At 47.9% G+C, this 23,408-nt stretch overlaps 1 protein-coding gene across 1 annotated transcript in view; it reads left to right on the plus strand.

Annotated features, from left to right (window-relative positions):
• Positions 1 to 1,180: 1,180 nt before the first annotated feature.
• LOC123803652 (myomegalin-like) overlaps positions 1,181 to 23,408 on the plus strand; it is a 37,948-nt gene continuing 15,720 nt past the window's right edge. The window contains 15 exon segments of the mRNA XM_087860579.1: positions 1,181 to 1,443; positions 4,839 to 5,274; positions 6,120 to 6,312; positions 7,193 to 7,246; positions 7,249 to 7,311; positions 7,923 to 8,421; positions 10,063 to 10,298; positions 11,325 to 11,376; positions 12,419 to 12,642; positions 13,294 to 13,452; positions 15,391 to 15,576; positions 18,828 to 19,079; positions 20,049 to 20,180; positions 20,876 to 20,995; positions 22,619 to 22,808. Coding sequence (XP_087716705.1) covers positions 1,196 to 1,443; positions 4,839 to 5,274; positions 6,120 to 6,312; positions 7,193 to 7,246; positions 7,249 to 7,311; positions 7,923 to 8,421; positions 10,063 to 10,298; positions 11,325 to 11,376; positions 12,419 to 12,642; positions 13,294 to 13,452; positions 15,391 to 15,576; positions 18,828 to 19,079; positions 20,049 to 20,180; positions 20,876 to 20,995; positions 22,619 to 22,808 — 3,044 coding nt within the window. The 5' untranslated portion in view covers positions 1,181 to 1,195.

The following is a 23,408-nucleotide window of genomic DNA, read 5'->3' on the forward strand; positions in this document are numbered from 1 at the left end:
AATCATCCCCAATTGAGTGGGTACTACTTGATTTATGGAGAGCCACATAAAATATTTTGAGGACTTGGATCATTGAGAAATGATTCTGGATAGCCAGAATGCATTTGCCAGCAACAAGTACAAGTCACACTATTAATACAGATAGAAGGAACAGCAAGAGCTAGAAATAGCTGTGGGAGAGAGGTGGAAAACTGGGAGATCAAAATAGACCCGAAGCTAAGTAGAACCCCAAAGTGCAGTCACAGAGAGGAGAAAGAAGCCACATGGCTTTGGGATGTATTAAAATTCATATTGGATGGATGGACAAGAAATGCTTGCACCAAAGTACTTAGTCATACAGTGAGTGCGTTCTCATACTCAGGTTTTAGTTTCTATACTTTTAAAAGTGTGGGGGAAACTGGAGAGGAGCCCAAGATGAACAATAAGACAGTCTTAAAAAAATTCTTTGAGGAAAAGCTACATGATCTCCTTGAGTTGACGCACTGAAGAGTCACTTCAGGGGTATCCACAAAACATAGAAAGGTGTTGGGAAGTTATTTCCGCCTTGTCTTCTTCTCAGGTGCTTAGATTTGTAGAGAGAATTTGCCTGGCAGCATCAGCACAAGGGTGATAACCAACACGTGGGCAGGTGGCCTCACTTTACCTTCTCTGTAGTTATAGGGCGTGATTCTCCTGCTGCCAGTGAAATTAAGCTGCTGTTTTACCTGTAGCTAAGTGCCTTCTGTCTTCGTCTTCCTTTTTAGGGCCTGAGGGGCAGACATGGCCTTAGGCTTTGAGAGCTGGTGTCTCAAGCCGAGATCTTTGTAGTCAAGGACTCGGATGTTGTGGAGTCAAGGAAGTTTCCCGTCTTGTAAGAAGCCTCTCAGGGGACTCTGTCTCCCAGGAAGAGAAGAATCACAGCATCCACACTCTCCAGTCCTGTGTAAACCTCATGTGTTTGCACTGGGTTTTGATATATGATGTGCTTGTGTTTTTTTCTCACCAACATCTGGATGCTGCTCTTCCTGCCCATGGCAGCAATCCCCCCTGCCCTCTTGTGTCCTCCCCACCCAGACCAGTCTCCAGAACCCTTATGGCTGAGGAAGTCCTTAGGGCGAGCTCATTTTAGGGCTGCCTTTTTTGTTCCTATTAAAGGCTGCCTTTGCAATCTGATGTTCCTCTTGGATCCTCTCTCCTGACCTAACTTCTTTAAATTATGATTTTCTTTCAGATCATCAAGGTGGCCTTGGAGAAGAGCCTGGCAGCTGTGGAGACCCAGAATGTATGTCTTCCCCCTCCTTCCTCAACAGGAGGGGACAATAACAGAGGTCTTCAGGAGGAAATGCTCCACCTGAGGGCTGAGATCCACCAGCACTTAGGGGAGAAGAGGAGAGCTGAGGGGGAACTGAAGGAGCTAAAGGCTCAAATTGAGGAAGCAGGATTCTCCTCTGTGGCCCACATCAGGTAGGACACCACCCAGAGAAGGAAAGCTTGTCCATCGAGAGGCCACCATAGCCAAGGAGTTCACCTTGCTGCAGCCAAGGCATTTGTGCTGCTGTAGGGCTTCTTGGTCCACATCAAGCTCCATGTGTTAATGGTTCAAATTCTTTAGAGAAAACTCAATAATATTGGATAATGGTGATCATTCAAATTATTTAAATCTGGTCTTAATTCAGTACAATAGTGCCCATTATTAGCCATGTATTCATGAGTGAAAATCTCCCAGTTGTATGACAGGTGTTGCTCTTTTGCATTGACTGGAACATATGAGAAATCTCCTACTACCCATGATGCTTCACTGCTGTGTGTGGAACCCAAATAGTCCATGAGGGAGGAGGATTTTTACAGGGGCCCCTTTGTTTCCACTCAGCTCTCTCTTAGCAGCATGAATCCCTAAATCATGGAATAGCAATGTTAATAATCTCTGCTGTTTTGTTAACTTTACAAAAGTGGTATATAGCTGATTCATTGGTTAGATTGGCCACTCTGTTTTTTTAAAATATTTTATTTATTTATTTGAGAAAGAGAGAGACAGAGATAGGGTGAGCAGAGGTGGGGAGGAGAGGGAGAAGCAGACTCCCTGCTGAGCAGGGAGCCCGATGTGGGGCTCAGTCCCAGGACCCTAGGTTCATGACCTGAGCCGAAGGCAGGCACTTAACCAACTGAGCCACTTGGGTGCCCCTGGTCACTCTGTTTTTAAAGGCATTTTTTCAAAAGATGCTTGGGGAGCATGCTGATAATGTAGGGTTAATCCATTCACTCCTTCATTCATCCCTGAGGGTCATAATCATTGTGGCCTGTTGTTTAGAACACAGCAGTGCAAAAGTACAAATTTAAATCCATGCCCTATTGTTTCCCTTCCTATTATGTGCCACTTAAACATCCCCACGTCATAGAATAATCTTAGCGCTGAAGAGGACCTTGGCGTCTAGCCTAATCCTTATTTCAAAGTCAAGAAAACTCTGGTCTAAAAAGTTCTAGCAACTTGCTCAAAGTTGCATATTAGTCCATGGCTAGACCCCTGCCTCCCAATTTTTAATATCTAAGCCTTTCCTTCTATGCTATATACTTTGTCAAACAATCTTGGAAGTATTCTTGTGATCATCCTTCATGCTGGTTCTTTCACTCTGAATTACCATGATATTTCTTCTTCTCCTCCTCCTCCTCCTCCTCCTTCTTCTTCTTCTTGTTCTTCAGAAAGAGAGCTCAAGTGGGGGAGGGGTGGAGGGAGAAGGAGACAGAGTCTTAAGCAGGCTCCATGCCATGCTCAGTCTCACAACCCTGAGATCATGACCCGAGCTGAAATCAAGAGTTGGACGTTTAACTGACTGAGTCACCCAGGCACCCCCATGATATTTCTTTCTACTGAAGTGAAATTCTACTTAAGCGAAAGTGTAAGGTTTTTGTTTTTGTTTTTAAAATAAGCTCTATGCCCAACATGGGGCTTGAAGTCATAACCTCGAGATCAAGAGTTGTGTGCTCTACTGACTGAACCAGCCAGGTGCCACAAGCAAAGTTTTGCTTAACTTTTTTTATGTGTAAACTTGATTAAGCTCATGGGTAAGAACAGTACATCTCTTTTGATCATACAGCTGAATATACAATCAAACCAAGTGCAGATACCTCCATGGACTATTTTCTTTTTTCTCCGGAGTTACTAAACTGAAACTCTGAGCTCTCCACACAACCTTAAGAATCACGGATACTGTGGAAGACAGAATCTATCAAACGAATAGCCTATCTTTTGAGGACACTTTGTTGAGCTTTGCTTTCATCGGTTTGTGTCGTGAAAACAGCGGAGTTTTTCCCCAAAACATGAAGCTAGAACATAATATCAAATATTCTTTTCCATACTACACATGTGTTGCCTTCTCTCCATCTGACACCTCAGTTTTGGCAAAATGTCGCCCTTCCTCTCCATTGAGGAAACTCTCTCCTAGATAGTCTATCTGATTCCTGTGTCCTAAAGTATTTTCTTCCTTGATTCACACTAGATAAGCCCTGCTCTTGGTTCCAAGACTTCAGGATTCTAATCTAACTGTGCATCCTTCCAGGTGTGAATCACTTGTTTTCTTTGCCTCTTCTAGTCAGCGGTTCTCAAAGTAGCGTGCTAAGGATCACCCAGAGAACCTGAGTAAAATGTAGATCCGTAAGCCTTAGCTCTAAAGTTGTTGTTTTTTTTTTTTTAAAGCACCTCATAGGATTCTGATGGTAGTACTTTTCAGGTCTGAAGCTAGTACAGCAGAATAAAAGGACTGCTCTGTTGAAGACCCTGAGCTTACCAGACCATATATGCTAGTTCATTTAAGCATCCAGTAACTCTACTAGGTACGAGTTATCCTCATGTTATGTAAAAGGAGACTGAGGCTCAAAGAGGTTAAGCAAACTGCCTACTTAAATGAATTGCCTTGTTAAAGCCATGGTTGTTTTTTTTAATCATTTCCATCCAAACTTGGTGAAGGGTATGGTGGGAAGTAAGGATGGAATCTAGAATGTCTTGGTGAAAATTAGTTGTTTATCCATTTTATTTCTTCTGCAAATGTGAATGTTCTATGTGGCAGGAATTGGGAAGGCTCTGGGGATACAGGTGAACAGGACAGAAAGAGTCCCTGACCTCATGAAGATGAGCTATCACAAGAGCCAGACATAAAGCAAATAATTACAGAAGTGCAATTGATTGTAGTTCTAGATTGGTATTATTTAATTATTTTGTTCCTAGGTCCCACTTTCTCATCCAGTGGTTGAAAACTGACCGATGATAACTAATAGAATTGTAGAATCCATAATAAGTTTGTCCTAGGCAAGGTCTTTCTTATTGTTTTGTCTTCCTTAACACTGTAAGTACCCTTGTTTATTCCAGAAGCCACTGAAAATTAGAACATGAGGCTGAGGGGATGCCTGGGTGGCTCAGTCAGTTGAGCATCTACCTTCAGCTCAGGTCATGATCCCAGGGTCCTAGGACTGAGCCCTGCGTTGGGCTCCCTGCTCAGCGGGAGCCTGCTTCTCCCTCTCCCTCTGCTCCCACTTGTGCTCTTTCTATCTCAAATAAAATCTTAAAAAAAAAAAAAAAAAAAAGAACATGAGGCTGAATGACCAGGGTAAAGACAACTAGACCGGTGTGTTGAGTCCAAGATTTTTAGCGACTGTGTTGTCACCAGGTAGCTATGGAAGTGTGAGCAAGTCTCTCCTCTTCTTGAGTTTTGGTTTCCTTGTCTATAAAATAAGGGAGTCCTTGTTGGTCTCTGAGGTGGCTTCATGCTTTGGGGATATCTCTGAGTCTCTGCTGGACCAAGATGGGGACTACAGGAACCGAGGCCGAGAGCAGAGCCAGCCCCTCATTGTGTGTGTGTTTCCTGCAGGAACACCATGCTGAGCCTTTGCCTTGAGAATGCAGAGCTGAAAGAGCAGATGGGAGAAGAAATGTCTGATGGATGGGAGATCGAGGAAGACAAGGAGAAGGGCGAGGTGACAGTGGAAACTGTGGTAGCCAGAGGGGGTCTGAGTGAGAATAGCCTTCAGGCTGAGTTCAGAAAGCTCCAGGGAAAACTGAAGAATGCCCACAACATCATCAACCTCCTCAAAGAACAGCTGGTGCTAAGCAGCAAGGACGGAAATAGTAAACTTAGTCCAGAGCTCCTTGCGCGCCTGGCCCGGGAGATTGACAGAATGAATACAGCGCTGGTGTGTTCTCCTGAGAAGCCCCAACACCAAGAAGAGGAGCCCGTGACCATAAGGCCCTGCCCCAGACCCCAGGGCCTTGACCTTGGGGCTGCACTCATAGTGGATGGCCACCAAGTAAGTGCGGGATTAGATGGAATGAAAGACCTGTGGAGAAGGGCTGGAGGTAACAGTGTTTACCTTAAACAGTTCTGCCCCATGGGTCATGAGGGTCTGAGGAAGGGCACCGTTGCCCCCAAGCAGTGGTAATAATATTGTATACACATTCAGCCTTTATAAAATCTTTTACAACCTTATCTCATAAATATTAATTGGGTGATTACTTTTTCATAAATATTTCTTCAGCACTTAATTTTCCAGATGACACAGTAGGCATTGGGCAGCAGGCAGTAAGACCTGGTCTCTGCCCTGTAAGTATGCAGTACGGTGGGGAAAGATGGCACGAAACAGATCATTTCAGTAGGATGTGGTATAGGGACGCCTGGGGGTTAAGGCAGCCCAGACAAGTGGTGTGTAATGACATCTCTCCTTATCCCTGCCATTTTCATCACAGCTCATCCCAGGTGTCTGTTCCTGAGCCACAGGAGGGGCTGTCAGGATCCTCATAATGGGAGGGGCTTTGCTGAGTATTGAGTAAATAGGGAATATAGAGGATTTGGGGGGGAACAAGGGTGGGGCAGGAGCACAGGGAGAGATGAGGAGAGGTGTCTACCCTCCTCTTTTCAACCACTGCACCAACATATACTGAGAGCTCCTCACTGGACTCTACTGGCACTGTAGTATGTGCTGTAGATACAGAGATGAATAAAACATGATCCTAGCTCTGCAGGAGCTCGGAGCTGGAAAGCAAGCCACTACCAAAGGCCGTGAGGAATGCTGTAACAAACCCATGAGTAAAGTCCACAGGTTCAGAAAGGGAAGGAGCCGTGACTGGCTGGTCCCTGTGCTGGCTCTTTTCACAGCTGGATAACTGGCCCCAGGCCCGAGACCCTGGGCCTCAGTCAGAATTTAGCCTTCCTGGATCCACCAAGCACCTGCGCTCCCAGTTGGCCCAATGCAAACAACGCTATCAGGATCTCCAGGAGAAGCTGCTGATATCAGAAGCCACAGTCTTTGCCCAGGCCAACCAGCTGGAGAAATACAGAGTCATGCTTAGTAAGTCTTAGGTTCACCATCACCAAGGTGTCTGTCTTCTCCCTGAGAAACTACATGCTTTGCAGACTTCCCTTTTCTTTCCCAGCCTCAAAACAAATTTAATCCTGACCAGGTCCTAGAACTGTGGAAATGCATATTTAACTTCAGTTTTTGCACCTGGCAGAGAAGAATAAAGAACAAAGCAAGTTTGCAGTGACCATATAGGGAGGAAATGGGCCAACATTTGGGTTTGCTGATTTCTGGTATAGTCAGCAAAATGCTTTACATCTCTCAACATATACTGATAGTTCCTCTCCTCCTCTTGGCACCAAACCATATTCTTCAAAAATATGTCATCACCGTTGGTTTAGAATCCATGCTTTCTAGTAGAGCTTCCTGGGGTGATGGAAATGCTTATGGGGCATGTGAAATGTGGCTAGTTCAACTTGGGAGTTTTATTTAATTTTAATTAATTTAATATGAAGTAGTCACATGTGACTGATAGCTATCTTATAGAACAGTATGGATCTCAATGTTTTAGGACTCTAAATTAGTTCAGCTCCATTCACGTATTTACTGAGCCTCTGTGGATAAAGCAGTTGCTGGTTTCACTGGGGCTTCTAGGGATGATGATTCATATAATACCCAACTTAAAGATGTCTGGTCCCTACAAAGTCTCAGTTGTTGGAGGTGAGATCATCAGTGGCAAACAGGCTCATCCTGGTGCAAGGAAGTCCTGCCTGGAGTGGGTGGTCTTTTCTCCCACTTGAGTCCAAAGTACCATCCATCCCACTCTGGCTCTGACCTCCCTGTCCCCTGAGGGCTAGGGCACATGCCACTGAGGTTGAGGGGGTACGTGGGACATTCAGAGCTTCCGTGACACCCTCTGTCTCTTCCCAAGCAGGTGAATCCTTGGTGAAGCAGGACAGCAAGCAGGTGCAGGTGGACCTCCAGGACCTGGGTATGAGACCTTCGGCCGAAGTGAGAATGAGGCTGAGCGGGAGGAGAGCACCAGTCCCGGTAGGAACACAAGGGAAGGGCTCACCTGGCCTCCCTGGAGTCGGCCTTCACATCTAGGAGCTGTTAACCAGTCCCACACCTGATGAGGAGTAGGGCTGAGGGGGTGCTGTAGACTGAAGGGGACCCCAGGACTAGCGAGGCACAGGAAGTTTGGCAGAGAAGTCTTATCCAATGTGAGGCTGAGTGTGAGTTGGAATGTCTCTAGTTTTCAACATACTCTGTTAATTAAGAGAAGAAAAGTTTTATCCAACAGATGATCGTCTAAGGCTGACTTTTTCATGAAGAAACCAGATGAGCTTTTGGAGATATGCAAACCCTCAGCTAAAAAGACCTGTTTTTCCATCATAAAAGGACTTTGACTGTAGGGACACCCACCAAACTGAAATCGAGAAAAGAAAAAAACACTCCGTGCAGTAGAAGGTGACTGTGCCTGACCTGCAGGGCTGTTGAGTGGATACGAAATACCATGTTTGAATGCTAGTAAAGTGCAGGGCTGAATAAAGTCCCGCTTCAACTTTTTCTCTAGGAATTCTTATCCCCAGCACCAAAGCTGCTCCAGCTACAGCAGCATGCATAGCTTTATTCAGGAGGATGTCTTTGTCTTTTCTCAGAGTGTGAGGAGCATAACAGCCTCAGGGAAACCATCCTGATGGAGGGGTACCTGGGCTCCTCAGTGGCCAGCTCCCCAGGGAAGAAGCCCTTGGAGAGCCCTCGAGGGAAGCAGGAGGAGTTCCAGGCATATGGAAAGTCGGAAGACATCTCTGTCCTACATAAGGACATCAGAGACCTGAAGGCCCAGCTGCAGAATGCCAACAAGATCATTCAAAACCTCAAGAGCCAGGTCCGGTCCCTCTCAGTTACAAACGATTATTCATCTAGTCTGGAGAGACCTCGAAAGCTGAAGGCCGTTGGCACCCTCGAGGGATCCTCACCTCACAGTGTCACTGATGAGGATGAGGGGTGGCTCTCTGATGGCACTGGGGCTTTCTACCCCCCAGGGCTTCAGGCTAAAAAGGATCTGGAGAGTCTGATCCAGAGAGTGGCCCAGCTCCCGAAAACTGGAGTGGAAGGGAAGCTGGCAGAGGAGCTGAGATCAGCCTCATGGCCTGGGTAAGAGGGGCACTCTTTGGACCCTTATTTGATTGATGATGTCTAAGTTTGTGTTGGAGGTGGGCTAGCCCAGGCAGGTAGAAGAGAGAACCTATCAGGGCAATCAGAAGAACACCCGCTTAAATGCTAGGCCTAGATCTGAAGACAGGTCAGTAGGCCCTGCTGGGAGACACCAGGTCTCTGAGATTTCCTCTCAGGAATCTATTAGTAAAGCGACCGGATATGTGGTGTCGTAGTAAGACTGGAGCCAGACTGCCTGGGTCTGAATCCTAGCTCTGGAACTTCCTAACTGTATAACTTACTTAGACTTTCTGGGCCTCTTTCCTTACCTATTAAATGAGGAGAGTAAGAGAACCTATCTCAAAGGGTAGTTATTGGGTTTAAATGAATTAGTATAAGTGCTTATAATTGCTTAACATATATTAAGCTCTCAGTACTACTTACCATAACTGATACTGCTATTGATACTTTATATTGAAAAACACTGGGTAGACTTCTGTCTAGGTATCTGTCCTTGTTATTTGCACTGAATGTCAAACCATCCAAAAGCTTAGTGGCCTCAAACAATAATTTATGTGGATTGACGGGGCTCAGCAGAGTGGCTCTCACTTGGGGGTCTCTCATGGGGCTGCTGTCCAGTGGTGGCTGGAGATGGACATAGCTTCTTCCTTCATGTGTCTGGCAATGTGGTGCTCCTTGGCTTCTCCCTTTCCACCCTTGGCTTCTCGTCTTCCAGGGCCTTTCTTCCTGGGGTGGGCCTCTCACAGTATGGTGGTCCCAGGGTGGTTCCACTTCTACATGGCAGCTGGCTTCCAACTGACAGGAAGTAGAAGTTGCCAAGACAGTTAAGAGCTACTCCTGGGCTTGGCACAATGTCACTTCCATCATTACCTCGGTCGTGGTGGTCACAGAGCTTGCCCAAATTTAAGGAGGTGGAGAACAGCCTCTACCTGCTAATGAGAGAAGGGGCAAAGGCACATTTACAAAACATCATGTGGAACAGGAACTTGCGTAACGGCCATCTTGGCAAAATACAGTCTGCCGTAATATAGACGGTCTTCCAAATAGAAGGCACGAAAGATCCTATCTAGACTTAGGATTAAGTGATTCCTTCCCTTCCCCCCCATGTTCGTTTGTTTGTTTATTTTACATATGCTGTCCACCCAATGTGGGGCTTGAACTCACGAACCTGATATCAGGAGTCGTGTGCTCTTCTGACTGAGCCAGCCTGGTGTGCCAGGATTGAGTGATTCTAATCGCTGAATTTATTTTTATTTATTGTGTTTGTTGAGTATCTACTCAATAAATACATTTAGTGTTTCTTGAGTATCAACGGTGAATCTACACTCTACTAGTCCTGTGAGGAATGTGAAATTTGGCATTGTATTTACGTCCACAGGACTTAGGATTCTTCTGGACATATGACTAATACGTATAAAACAGCGTAAGAACGATGGCACACTAAATTGATGTCATGTATCAGAGCAGGATTTACTCTTAAATACCTTCTTTGGTTTCTGTGCCAGAATTTGGCGTGGGGGACCTCCTTAGAGATGTTCTCACGGAAATCTCTATTGCAGGCCCATAATTTAACATTCACTCATTTTCATTCTTATTTTTTCCTCTTGTCTCCTGTATTAGGAAATATGACTCCCTGATTCAGGATCAGGCCCGAGAGCTGTCGAACCTACGCCGAAAGATGCGAGAAGGCAGAGGTATCTGTTATCTTCTCACCCAGCATGCCAAAGATACAGTAAAATCTTTTGAGGACCTTCTTAGGAGCAATGACATTGACTACTACCTGGGGCAGAGCTTCCGGGAGCAGCTCGCCCAGGGAAGCCAGCTGACAGAGAGGCTTACCAGCAAACTCAGCACCAGTAAGTTGATCATACAGCTTTGGCACACACTCAGTCACTCCCACAGCTCCAGGCCCAGGTGGCCACCACACCTCCACCACGGCCTTTTCACCCAGGTCCTGCTTCCACTTCATTTCCTGGGGCCATCGCAGGATCAGGACTGGCTGGTGGGGAGCACTGAGGAGGAACACAGGGTTGGGGAGGTCATGATTGCAATGGCAGAAACTGGAGCACTCGTGGCAAGTGGTCTTTAGGAAAGCAGGCTGTGTCCATCCAGTGCTAAGGGGGAGAAAGGGAGAAGAGATCGGAGGACCTCGTCATAGTGAAAAGAGTCTGACCTGAGAATTGCAAGACTCAAGCTGTGCCCTGGATGCCGCCATTAACTTGCTTTGGGCAATGACTTAGCCTTTCAGTGTCTGTCTCTTTGTTTATTTCATGGTGTCGTACATGAATATAACCCCAATATAGTGAAAGCACCCTGCCCTTAGGACGTGATTTGGACACTGAATGTCATAGTGCAAGGGCTAGGAATGTTGGTTATCATTGGAGCTCTTTACTTAGAAAACATTTCCTGGGAGTAACCCAGGGAGTACAGCAGGATCCGAGTTGGGGGCCAGACATCCCACATGCTGGTGGCAGGTGCAGAGGTGGGACAGGGTGGTTTGTCATCTCCTCGGAGCAAGAGTGGGTTCCACATGAATGCTGTGATGGGACACACAGCATACCTCTGCGAGTCAGTCTGTGGCAGGCTTGGAAGCTGGAATGGTCCAGAGAGAAGCTGGGCAAGTGCCTTTTAAACTTCTTTGCATTGATTTAGGGCAGAGGAAGTCATGATGCTGATCACCAGGTCAGGGGAGGTCTGCCTGGTGAGCTCAAGAGAGCCTAAAGGTCTCCTCTCCGAGGATACAATCTGCAGCCTTCCCAAGTAATTCTCCTACATGTCCTGGACATACACAGAGGAGTCACCGTTCTGTACTCGTGCATTTATAATGTGGGAAGTGGGACCTGTTTAATTTCTTACCATTTCTTTCTGAATTTGGCTTACAGAGAATCATAAAAGTGAGAAAGATCAAGGTGGACTTGAACCGCGGGCCCTCAGGTAATTTGAAATAGGATCAGGAACAAGGCCCAAGGGGTCCAGGGTGACTGCAACTTCACAGATCAGGGAGGGGAAATGCTGATTATAATGAATTCATTTATTCATGGAACACCTTAGCCTAATTCTTTACGCTCTTTTGCCATAATTCTGTTGATTTCTATTTGCATATTTATTCTCCAGGCTTGGTAAACTAGAGTTGGTCTGACCCAACAGTAAACTAACCAGGGTCCAGGGGCCCTTGGCACCCCCAGAGTTCTCCTCTGCTTTCCTCCTTTGTGCTACTAAGTTGGCTTACCCTGAGTTGAGTTGGCAGCTAGTTTAATAATCGTTCAATTTCCTTGGGGGGAAAAAAAGAATCAAAGAACCACAGTACAGTTCCTAGGGGGGAAAGGCCTGGACGTTGCAGATGCCTGGGAGGCTGCAGTATCTCAGGAGCCAGTTTTCCATGAATCACTGCATAGACTCTTATCATTTGTAGTAAAATATGGGCTCAAAATCTGTTGTAGCCACCAGTTCAAGCCCCTTTGTGTCAGAAGTGTGCTTTAGACCATTCTCAGAATACCTGTCATGAAGAGCAAAGTGTTTTGGTTCTGTTTTCATTTCTGATCCATCACAGACACATACGTGGGCTGTACCCTCAATCAGCCAGATGATTCCACGCATCCTGCTCTTGGTTGTCAGTGGCAATGCCACGATGCTGTATGTTTCTCACTGCTCACCTTCAGTTACTGTACTTACCTTCTTGGAGACTGATAACCAACAGCTCTGCTGGGGCCACACTTGGAGCAGCTGTGCTTTAGAGGGCTGGCTGGGGCTCCACTAGTCCCCAGCATCTCACGGGGCCAGTGCCCTGGGTGGCTATTGCACCTCCTCCTCCCTCTGCACCCCACCTACCCTCCGCCCCTAATCAGTGATAGGTTATTTTGATCATTCTTTGCCAGAATGGTTCCCTTGACTCCTGCGGCTTTTCCCGTGTGCCTTAGTCAGGACTAGTTGGTCCGGTGACCTTGGCTTCACCTGTTGTCCCCCTTCACCCTACTAGGCTCAGCAGGGAGCTGCAGGAGAAGGAGAAAGTGATTGAGGTCCTGCAGGCCAAGCTGGATGCCCGGTCCCTCACGCCCTCCAGTAGCCATGCCTTGTCGGACTCCCAGCGCTCTCCCAGCAGCTCCTCCTTCCTGTCTGATGAGCTAGAAGCCTGCTCTGACATGGATGTAGCCAGCGAGTACACACACTATGAAGAGAAGAAGGCTCTGCCTGGCCACTCAGGTAGCCTCTGCTTTCTGGGTGGTACCACTTTTCTCCAGGCGGAGAGGAGACTTCTGTAGCCAGGCCTTATAGCTCCACCTCGGTGTGTATCAGGCTGAACGTGGCTCTGGGACCAAGCACCAAGCACACGCCCCAGTGGCTCAGGATCTTTGCTGTGCTCCTGACTCCACAGGGTGTCACTGGGTCTCCACTGGATGCGCATGCTGGTAGACCCAAGGGGAACTGCAATAGGAAGAAGGAGAAGATCCTGGAAGGCTTTTCTTCCCCATTGCTTCATGAGCATAGACTGCTGACTTCCTTCTTAAAATGGGACATCTTCTCCCTCCTGCAGTGGCCTTGCTCACTCCATTTCCTGAGCCAGTATCCCCTGAGTATCTGTCAGTGGTCACAGATTCTGTTGGTTCCACCTGGTATTCTTGGAAACGCCATTTCCATGGGTTTCCATGTCTGGGCCCCACTCTCACCTCTAAGGTGGTTTGCTTCCCTCAAGAAGCTATCTGCAAACAAGGAAATGAACCCTGCTCACAGTGCTTGTGCTTGGTGCTTTCCCAGAAAGCAAGGCTCTGCCCTGGTACCGCTGGTTAAATATAAGGCCAGATTCCAGTTCTTTGTCGACCACCAAACATTTTCTTTCATTCATGGGTTTTGTAGATTCCATCCATCATTCGAGTCATTCCGCTGTACTGTCTTCTAAGTCATCAGCAACCAGTGCACCTCAGGGGGTTAAGGCCGAACCCAGCAGCAAACCCATCAGCTTGCCAGCTCCCCAGAACTCCCCCCCCCCCCAGGAGGCCAGCCAGGCCCATCCGGGTATGCGACAGCCAACACGGCCAGAGCTTTGTCTCCTCTTCCTCAGCAGCCTGTTTGACTCTTCTTCAAGGACGAATGTTTCCACTGTCAGGGGCTTCTCTGCAGCAAATCCTAGACGAAATCAAGAGGCCATCCTAGTTCACCAACTGTGTCTGTGTTTTCTTTGTTTTAAATATTGTAGACAAATCAGAGATCCACATAGACTTGGATCTGCATCCCAATTTTGACCAGTAGTTGGCAAATCATTTTAAAGTAAACATTTTCATTCTTTCATTTCACTCTGGGGAGCAAAGAGGCAAAATGTTTCTCCCAGGATTACAGTAGCCAAAGAACAAAAAGAAAGGCCCTTCTGCTGCTCGCCTCTAAGAATTACCCATTTTATCTGCACGGTGGGTCTCTGCAGCAGCTCGGGATGTCCGTGTCCTCAGACTAGCTTCTGTTCACATCACACGATCACTCACGGATTTATGAACTGGCTGGCAGCCCTTGGTATGTACCTAGTGCATGTCCTGCAGCCAGTTGGAGGGATACATTTCATTTACCTGCCCCAACCGAATTGCCAGGGGGTCTGCTGTTAATTAGGGCCCCACACCAGTGATGGCAGGGCAAAGGCAAACCTTGTCCTCGCCTCCTACCTCCTGCCATCACCAGCTGGCTGCCTTCAGTGTGGCTTGTGGTAAGGTGCCCGAAGAAACACGGTGCTTTCCTTCTGCTGCCCCCGTCTCTCCTAAGAACAAGTCAAGCAAAATCTTAAGAAGGGGTTGTGTCTGGCTCTTTCTGAGCCGGGGCTCAATGTTTCTGGGCCAGAGTAGACAGCAGCTGGCCCAGGAAGTCATGGGGAAAAGCTATTTGCCTAGCCCTGTAGACATCTGTGTAAATGCTTTGGGGTCAACAGGGCAGAAGGCCAGGGATTTTAAAATCAGAACACCTCCCTGAAGGATGCCTGGCCTGTGTTACTTGGCAATGTGGGTGTCCTTGCCATGCTGCTCTGATAACGTGTCAGCATTCTGGGGCGAGGGATGTGATTAGAATGTATTCATTATCTACCTTGGAAGGCATTCTCCGCAGGTCAGCCTTGGTTTCTGCTCCCTCCGAGGGCTACCTGCCATATAACTGTTTTTAGGAAAGAGGAGACAGATTCAAACATCAGAACATCGCAGGTCCCTAGAGACCTGTCTGTAGATGGGCTGCATCATGCTCATCTGTGAAGATTTATTTTAAATTCAAATTTCCAAGCCCTCCTTCCAAAGTTTATGACTTAGTAGATCAGGGCCTGAAGAATCTGCACATATTAAGAATTTTTCCTGAGGGATTTGAATGCCCAGCAGGCATGCAAGCTATTGTGTCTGAGTCACTGCAGCAAGACCTTTATTTTTCATTTGGTGAATGAACCCATTGATTTGAGATTCTGAGGTTTGTTTCCATGATGCTCTTGAATTACATGCATGAGGAATGCACATTTCCCCACAGTGGTAGCCAGCTCCTGCCCTCCTCAGGGTGAGCCTTCATGCTCTCAGAGGAGTTCTAGTTGTCAGGAGTCTTGTCACAGGAGCAAGGACCGACTCATGCCCGGGGCACTTGAGAACACTGAGGCACAGCCGTCCTGACCCATCCGTACCTGGGATGGCTGGGAGTGGCTCCCATAGCTGCCTGGGTTACAGTTCTGCCACCTTGCCTTCTAGAGCCAGTGGTTTCCAAGATGAGCATAGAATATGTATGCCGGATATCCCTGGCAAGGGAGAAGGAGGAGCGGTCAACTAAGCCAGCCTCTTGGATAGCAATGCTTGCCTTTTGCCTTGTCCGCCAGCACCACGCGGAAGGATAGCCACCCCGCAGGGAGACATCTGCACAAGAAATAGTTTCATCTTCTCCATCTTTTCCCCGTTCCTTTCTCTCACTTTCTTTCTAATGACATGTCTCCTTTCTTCCCAACTCTAGGCCTTCATTTTCCCTCCATACCCACGCTGGTTAGACTTCCCCAGGCACCACTGCCCTCAGCTCCACCCAGCTTCCTGCCTTTCAGCTCCACTGGCCCTCCCCTCCTTGGCTGCGGTGAGACACCCGTGGTCTCCTTGGCAGAGGCTCAGCAGGAGCTGCAGATGCTGCAGAAACAGTTGGGAGAAAGTGAGCACTTCCTGCTGCATCTGTGTGTTTGGGCATGGCAGCCCCACCCTGCGTGGCTCTGCATGGCTTTGGCTTGGTGGCAGAGTTCTTAAAAACAACATAGGGTGTACACGTTGCCAGCAGATGGTTGACAGATGGCCCAGTGCTTTTTTTGGGCAATATATTTACTGTTGTCTTGCTGGTGTGTGTGTCTCATCGCTTCACCAGGCCCTAGAGCTGCTCCTCTCCTGCTGCTGACAGTGTGGGGTACCAACGAGTATGCTGAAGGCCTGACACGCCGGTGATGTGTTTGTAGGCAGGGCATGGGCCACAGCTTTTGTGTTGCCTATGTGAGACGAAGAGGCCATGAGAAAGACGGCCACTTTCCGGGGAATCCTTTCCAGGCCTGTTATATTCTCCTCCTGTGAAAAATGCTCTTAATCAGGGTGAGATCCTGACATCATCAGGTGGAGAGCCAAAAGGGTAGTAGTAGTAGTAGATTCAGAAGAGGTGACTAAGCCCCTCTTCCTATGGCACAAGGTTCATTTCCACCCCTGGACAGGTGACATGTGGGCGGCTAGAACCAGAAGCACAGACTGTGATACCTGATTGTAAATTCTGTCCTCTGACTCCCAGAGATCATTGATCTTATCAGTTACAGACTATGTGCAGTCAGTCAGCTTTTTGGAAAGGCTTTGATACATGTATGGGCTGGATGCCTCATCATAAAGATTTTGTGTGTGATCAATTATAGCTTAGAAAAAAATAAGGAAAACCCTCACATGAGGAATTTGCTCTCTAGTAATGCTAAAACGAAAACAAAAACAAAAACAGCACCTAGAAATCAGTTCGATGTTACCTTAAAACCACATTCTGTGACTTAAAAAAAAAATAACTCAGGTGAGCCAGAGATTGATGGTAAGGGTCACCAGGTGCTGTGTCGAGTAACCTAAGACCACAGCTGAGAGTCATACACCTGAAGCCCCAGTTGTCATTTACCCCACCTTATTTCTTTTGTCAACGCTGAAAATGAATACACTGTCTAGTCTACTCTGTTCCACTTTGATTCCCAGAACCAATTAGGTAAAACCCTTTTTAGGAGAGTTTGCACACGTTCCTTTTTTGCAGGCAGGGAAGTCTAGAAGACTGCCTCCTGCTTATTGCAGCTTCACGCAGGGGTAGCAGTCTAGGCTTACCCAGCAACACGAACCTGTTCTTCCCTGAGCCTCACACCACTTGCGTGATAGGTAGAGTCAGAGTAGGGGACTAAGGCTTAGGGGAGTAGAGCTACTTGTTGAAGGTTACTAGTAAGTGGGAGAGACGGGCTTGAATCCAGGTCTTCTGCTCCCAGTCCTGTTTTTCCATGATACCTTTTCTGCCTAGGATGGTTTTGTTACCATCCTGCTCAGAGCTAAGCTCAACAGATTCTGGAAGCCCCTTGTAACAACCTTTTCTGTTTCTCTTTAGAGATCAGTAGAAGGTTCTGATGTCTCTGATCTAGAACTTGTTATTTTAGCAGTTCTGGAACCAACAGTTGATGGATAACAAACTTGTCCCATATCAAAAGGGCAAGAATGTTCTCTAGCTTACTTTTCTTTTCCTTTACCTTTCCATACTTGTCAGTTTGTCTTTGTCCCAAAGGAAAAATAGGACACATCTGTACATGATAAAGGGTCTGTTGATATGTGTTGAAGTCATACCTAGTCGGAGCCATTGACCAGAGTTTGGATGGTCCCAGCTTTGGTGAGCAAGATTATAGCCCTGTCTTGTCTGTCTGACCTGAAGCACAGCTCTCTCTGAGGGTCTACAGCTTACCAGTGTTCCTTGTTTGCTTTGAACAAAGCTTCCATGTGGACAGTGGTGCATGGCGGCTTCTCGGGTCACCGTGGGGCAAAAATCTCCTTGTGCTAGAATCTGTCCAGTGTCTTTGCATGGTTTAGGGCATGTGCTCTATGTTGTGTGACCAGGGCAAACTGGAACATGAGAATACTGATTGCTGTTACTGATAGACTTGGAACCTTCTACGACCTTGGTTAAAAAGTAAGCTGTCAACAACCCCTGATTTCCCCCTTTGCGTTGTGTTGGGCTGGGGAGGAAGGGGGTGTGGAAGAGGTAGGAAATCACATCTTTACTGAATCCCAACTAAAATTTAGATGCTGAGGGGTGTGTGGATAGCTCAGTTGGCTAAGCATCTGGCTCTTGTTCTCAGCTCAGGTCTTGATTTCAGGGTCATGGGTCCAAGCCCCACATTGGGTTCCACACTGGGCATGGAGTTTACTTAAAAAAAAAAAAATTCAGATGCTGACATTTCTCATCGCTCTCTTTAATTCCCAGTGATCCTAATGAACATCTAGTATTTTGCAAATTGTGGAGGGAGAGACCCAGGACAGTACTGCTCAAACTTTGCTGCCTATTAGAATCACCTGGGAGAACTTTAAACCATCCAGTGCCTAAGCTGTACCCCCAGTTAAGTCAAAATCTCTGGGAGGTCTGGGCTTCGGTGTATATTTGTTTACATTTTCCAAGGTGACTCTAATATGTAGCCAAATTTGAGAGCCAGTTACAAGTGGAGATAAAAATTGACAAGTGCCAGTTGCATTATCCCCTCAGAGGAGTTTGGCTTGGTTGGAAGGAATGATGACCTCTTCCTCTTTACTTCGGGTGAGCTATCTGTTTACTCTGCTGTCCATGCTGATAATCCCTAAAAGAAAGCAGTCTTCTGAATGTAAATATCCTAAACTGCAGCCCTGCCCATCTCTCTCTGTCTCTCCCAGAGACTTCTTTTTACATAGAAGCAGAGATGATTTGGCTTAGGGGAAGGCCGATGATTTCCCAAGATCTATGAAAGCATAAGCCTATGTTAAATGAAAGGTCCTACATCCCTCCATGGATGCTAGCACTGAGCACATCTGTAAATAGGAATGTGCTATATCCCCTGACTTTGGGACTGAGTTCTCCTGGAATTTTCCTGGGCTCTATCAGGAGGAATTATAATAGAAGCCAGGAGTGGGGCCACTGGACTTTTCCTTTTCCTGGTGACTTTCAGATACTTTATCCATCCTCTGCCTCTTGGTGTCTCATACCAGCAAATACATGGGGTGAAAGTTATGGCCTCTAGGGTATGGTCTTCATCTAACTGGTATTCTGCAACATACTGGGATCTCCGACATCGCACATGTCCCCTTTAGTGTCCATTCTTAACAATCCCACACTTCCTTGCTGGTCCTTCCCTTCCAATCCTCTCTTCCTCACTCCGGTTTCTTTCTGCCCAGGTGTCAGCACCGTCCATCCTCCTTCCCCAGCTGCATTGCCAAGCAACCATTTAGAAGCCACCTCTTCCCACTATCTCAACCCCGCCCAGCCCCACTCTCCTCTGAGGGGCAGCACAGAACCGGGCAGAATCCTGGAGCCTGGCTACTTGGGCAGCGGCAGCCAGTGGGATGTGATGAGGCCTCAGAAAGGGAGTGTATCAGGCAACCTGTCCTCAGGATCCTCTGTGTGTCAGCTTGACTCCAAACCTACAGGTAAAACATGAAGCTGAACGGGTCAGCCTATGAAACGAAATCTCATTGAGAGTCTACCCCTCTCCTACCTGGGCAGGGGCATTTTTCATCTCTCTAGTCCCCGGCTCACGGAGTGGGGATAAAATGAAAGGGCCCTATCCGTGCTGGACCTTTCTAAGTGGCCCCCTTCGGCCACCCTGCGCAGGGCCTCAGTGCTATTCAGGGGACTGGGAAAGTCTGGGACACATCTTGTGCTCTCACACTCATGTCATTAGCCACACGGGAGAAGTTCATGTCCATGGACTTTTATCTCCTCTCTGAGGCTGGAGGAAGGGCTTGATGCCTCATTAAAGAATGTTCAGTCAAAAGTCAGTAAGAGGAACGGTATCAGGGCAGAGTGAGGTCTTCCCTAATGCACTCAGGAGAGAAAGTCACACTTAGGTCACCACACCTTTCCAGATACTTCAGTTATTTTTCTAAACCATGTGGAACTCCCTCGCACCAGTTACACTGGTCACTGCACACTTATATTTAAAACTCCCTCACACTTTCGGGTGCCTGGGTGGCTCAGTCAGTTAAGCATCTGCCTTCAGCTCAGGTCATGATCCCAGAGTCCTGGGATCGAGTCCCACATTGGGCTCCCTGCTCAGCGGGGAGCCTGCTTCTCCCTCTCTCTCTGCCTCTCTGCTCTGCTCATGCTTGCTCTCTCTCTCTCAAATAAATAAGTAATCTTTAAAACTCCCTCATGCTTACTGTGTGTAGGAGGAGGCTTTGCACCAGGCTGTCCTGGGGCAGAAAGCCAGTTTAGTCTTGGAGCAGAGTCCCCATGTTCCCGAGTGCCCATGTGAGAGAATGCAGTTAGTGGAAGGATGGGGATGTTTAGGGATCCTGCTGAGGAGCTGCTGGCTGAACCCCACCCCCACCTGGGCCCCACTAGTGACCAGGTTCCCCACCTCCCACCTCTTCCATGTCCTGGCGGGATGGTTGCAGGGGCTGACCTGCTGGAAGAACATCTTGGTGAAATCCAGAACCTGCGTCAGCGGCTGGAGGAGTCCATCTGCATTAATGACCGCCTGCGGGAGCAGCTCGAACGCCGGCTCAGCTGCACGGCCCATGGGAATGGTAGGAGAGGCCAGAGCTGCCCACTTCTGTCACGACTGGGGAACTTCCGAAGGGAGGGCCCTTAAGCTGAGCTTCACGCTTTTCAAAGCACCGTGCTAGGATTTTCTCTACCCGCCCCCTCCAAACAGTCTGCCAAGGCAGGTGGGGCCCGTCCTCTTATCTTCACTTTGTAGATAGACTGGAGCTAAGAGAGAACTTTCCTCTTGGCAGAACTAACAAGGTATGTCCATAGTGTCTGACTTCTCATCCCATCCTTAACCTTCTCATATAAGTGCCTACTGACCTCCCTGTGCCTTGCCATGTGATTGGCAGGTGGTAGAGCCAGGTCAGCGGGCGCCCTCCCCCAGCCACTCACTGAGGTGGCCTTTCTCCCGCTACTCTCCTCTCTGCTGTCCCTTGGAGGCCATTCCTTCCACACACCCTCATCCTGCCCGCAGCACAGAAGCTGCTATTGCGGGGCCAGAGCCTCTGGAACAGCTGCAAGCTAGGGCACGTGGTGGGGCCTGCACAGAACCCACTGGTAGGAGGCACACAGAAACCAGGCATTTGGCCCACCAGGCTTGGGGTCCAGGCCTCGAGTACCCAAGCACTGCTGCTGGGTTGGGACAGTATTTCTGGAGGCACAGAATGGGTAGCTTCTTGAAAGTGTCTCTTACCCAAATGTGTAACTTGTCTGCTTGCACTTTCTGGGACAGGATCCAGCTCTAATTTCTATGGTCCTGGCCTGGAAGCCACATCCCAGCTCTACAACGAGAACAGAGTCCTTAAGGAAGAAAACCGGAGCCTTCAGGCTCAGCTGAGTCATGTTTCTAGAGGTGGGTGGTAAAAGCCACACACTGTGCTCATTCCCGTTCCCTTTCCCCCTGGGCACACCAATCATGACTTGAAGCCAAGAGAAGAAGGTGGAGACAACAGCTAACCAGATCCGCCAACCCAAAGTCCCATGGCTGTCCTCAGTCTAGAAGGGGCTGCTTCCTGAGAGGTCCTAACCATGGGCCCTCACACTCCGAGTCTCTAGGGACAGAAATAGCTCTGGGAAATCCACAACCTCTGTGCAACCCATAGATACTCAGATATTCAGTCATTAGTTATGAAACTGGATACTAGTTGGGTGTCTGTTCTACCTGTCCAGACTTCACTGCAGCCTCATGTGTCTCTCCCGGTACTGAGCTGCCATCCCCATCTCCTCACTACCTCCCCTTACTCACCCACTCGGGCTCCTCTCTGCTCAGTAATCCTCAGGACTTTGTGTCTGGAGGCACCAGCCAAATGTCCTCCAGAGCTTTCCCAGCACTATTCGATGGGCATCCAAGGGGGAGAGGGCATCATTTCCTCTGTGACCTGGGGGGCAGCTGACCTTAGTGTCAATTGACTTGATCAAATCAATATATGATCAATAACAAATTACATTTATCTGCAAATATTTATTGAATAGCCATAAAAGACTAATAGTTTCCTAAAGGATTAAACCCAGAATGAAAGAATGCTTGTGAAACGGGAAGAGACATCAAGTGGTATTTCTAAATTTGCCTCTTCAGAGCAGGAAGATGTGAGGGGAAAGGTCACTGATGGGGAAGTAACGAGTCGTCACAGATAAGAAAGAAGGCACAACTGCTAAACCACCATTGCATGCCGGGACAGGCTAGCACAGACCTCACAGGGGAGAAGACACTAAGATGTGAGCAAGCACAGTCGACCAGGCCCAGGGACTTCCCGCCGGACCACTGACAGCACCTACAGCCTGATTCTCAGCGTGCCTGTCCTTAGTCTCTGAGAAATCATGTAGATCATTGAGATGCCACAAGCCCAGAAAAGAGCAGATGTCCCCATTTTCAAATTGACGAATATAATACATTCTAAAAACCGTAGACAAGAAATCTTGATGTTGCTCTTTGGCAAAATTCAAGAACGGATTATCACACAGAGGGTGTGTGAACTTAAAAACAGTGAGCATTAGAAACCACAGTGTTTTTGGCGCTTGGGTGGCTCAGTTGGTTAAGCATCTGTCTTTGGCTCAGGTCATGATCCCGAGGTCCTGGGATTGAGCCCCGTGTCAGGCTCCCTGCTCAGTGGGGAGGGGAGTCTGCTTCTCTCTGTCCCTCTGCCTCCTCCTTGCTGCTCCTGCTCTGTGTCTGTCTCTCTCAAATAAATAAATAAAATCTTAGAAAGAAAGAAACTGCAGCATTTTCTCCAAAAGCAGGGTAGACCTTGTAGACCTTATGAAATCAGAAGATCAAGAGCATTGCCCAGATGGAGGCTCCCCATTCCCCAGGCAGTGTGGATGTAGTGACCTGACACCCTCTGCCTCCCTGAGCAGCTGCAGCATTAGCTGCCCTCCTGTTGCCTTAGTTCTCTGTGTCAGGATGGGCGAGCCTGGGCTTCTCTTCCTGATGACTATTGGCCCCACGGTAGAAATCCTCCTGTGTTCTGCTCACCAGAGCGCTCCCAGGAGACAGAATGCCTGAGGGAGGCTCTGCTGTCCTCTCGATCACGGCTTCAAGAGCTGGAGATGGAGCTGGACCACCAAAAGGGGGAAAGGCAGCAGCTTCTGGAAGACTTGAAGGAGAAGCAGCAGGAGATCTTGCATTTCCAGGAGGAATGCCTGTCCCTCCAGGAGAAAGATTCCAGGTAAGAGGGAGCCCAGTAAGAAGGAAGGTGGCCCTGTTTGCAGATTTAGAAGAAGGGATATTGGCAAGACAGGTATTGGCGCCTTTGGGGACTCTCAGTTTCCCCTCTGCTAGTCCTGATTTATGGATGACTTTGAGCAGAGGGAAGGACTTCTCTGGGAATGCCTTTTTCATGCCAGAGTTGGGAGAGTAACACCCTGTTTTAGAAGGCTTCAGCATATCAGGGGCACCTGGGTGGCTCCGTCAGTTTTGTGTCTAGCTCAGGTCATGATCTCAGGGTCCTGAGAACGAGCTTGGTGCTCAGCTTGGAGTCTGGTTGGGATTCTTTCCCTCTTCCTCTCCTTCCTCCTCTGCCCCTCCCACTGCTTGCAAGCATGTACTGTCTCTCTCAAATAAATGAATAAATAAATAAATCTTTTAAATCATAGGAAATGTTAGTAATGTGAAAAAAAAAAGATTCTCTCTCCTTCTCCCTCTGCCCCTCCCCCCAACACTTTCTCTCTTAAAAATAAATAAAAAATATAGATAGAGGTTTGAAAATTTTTCTACTGTTTTGTGATTTTTGTGGCCCAAAGTAATGGCAACATGCCCATATATCAAA

The sequence above is a fragment of the Ursus americanus genome, unplaced genomic scaffold (genome assembly GCF_024610735.1).
Source record: "Ursus americanus isolate L20-20 unplaced genomic scaffold, mUrsAme1.1.p SCAF_140, whole genome shotgun sequence".
In the NCBI taxonomy this organism is placed as follows: Eukaryota; Metazoa; Chordata; class Mammalia; order Carnivora; family Ursidae; genus Ursus; species Ursus americanus.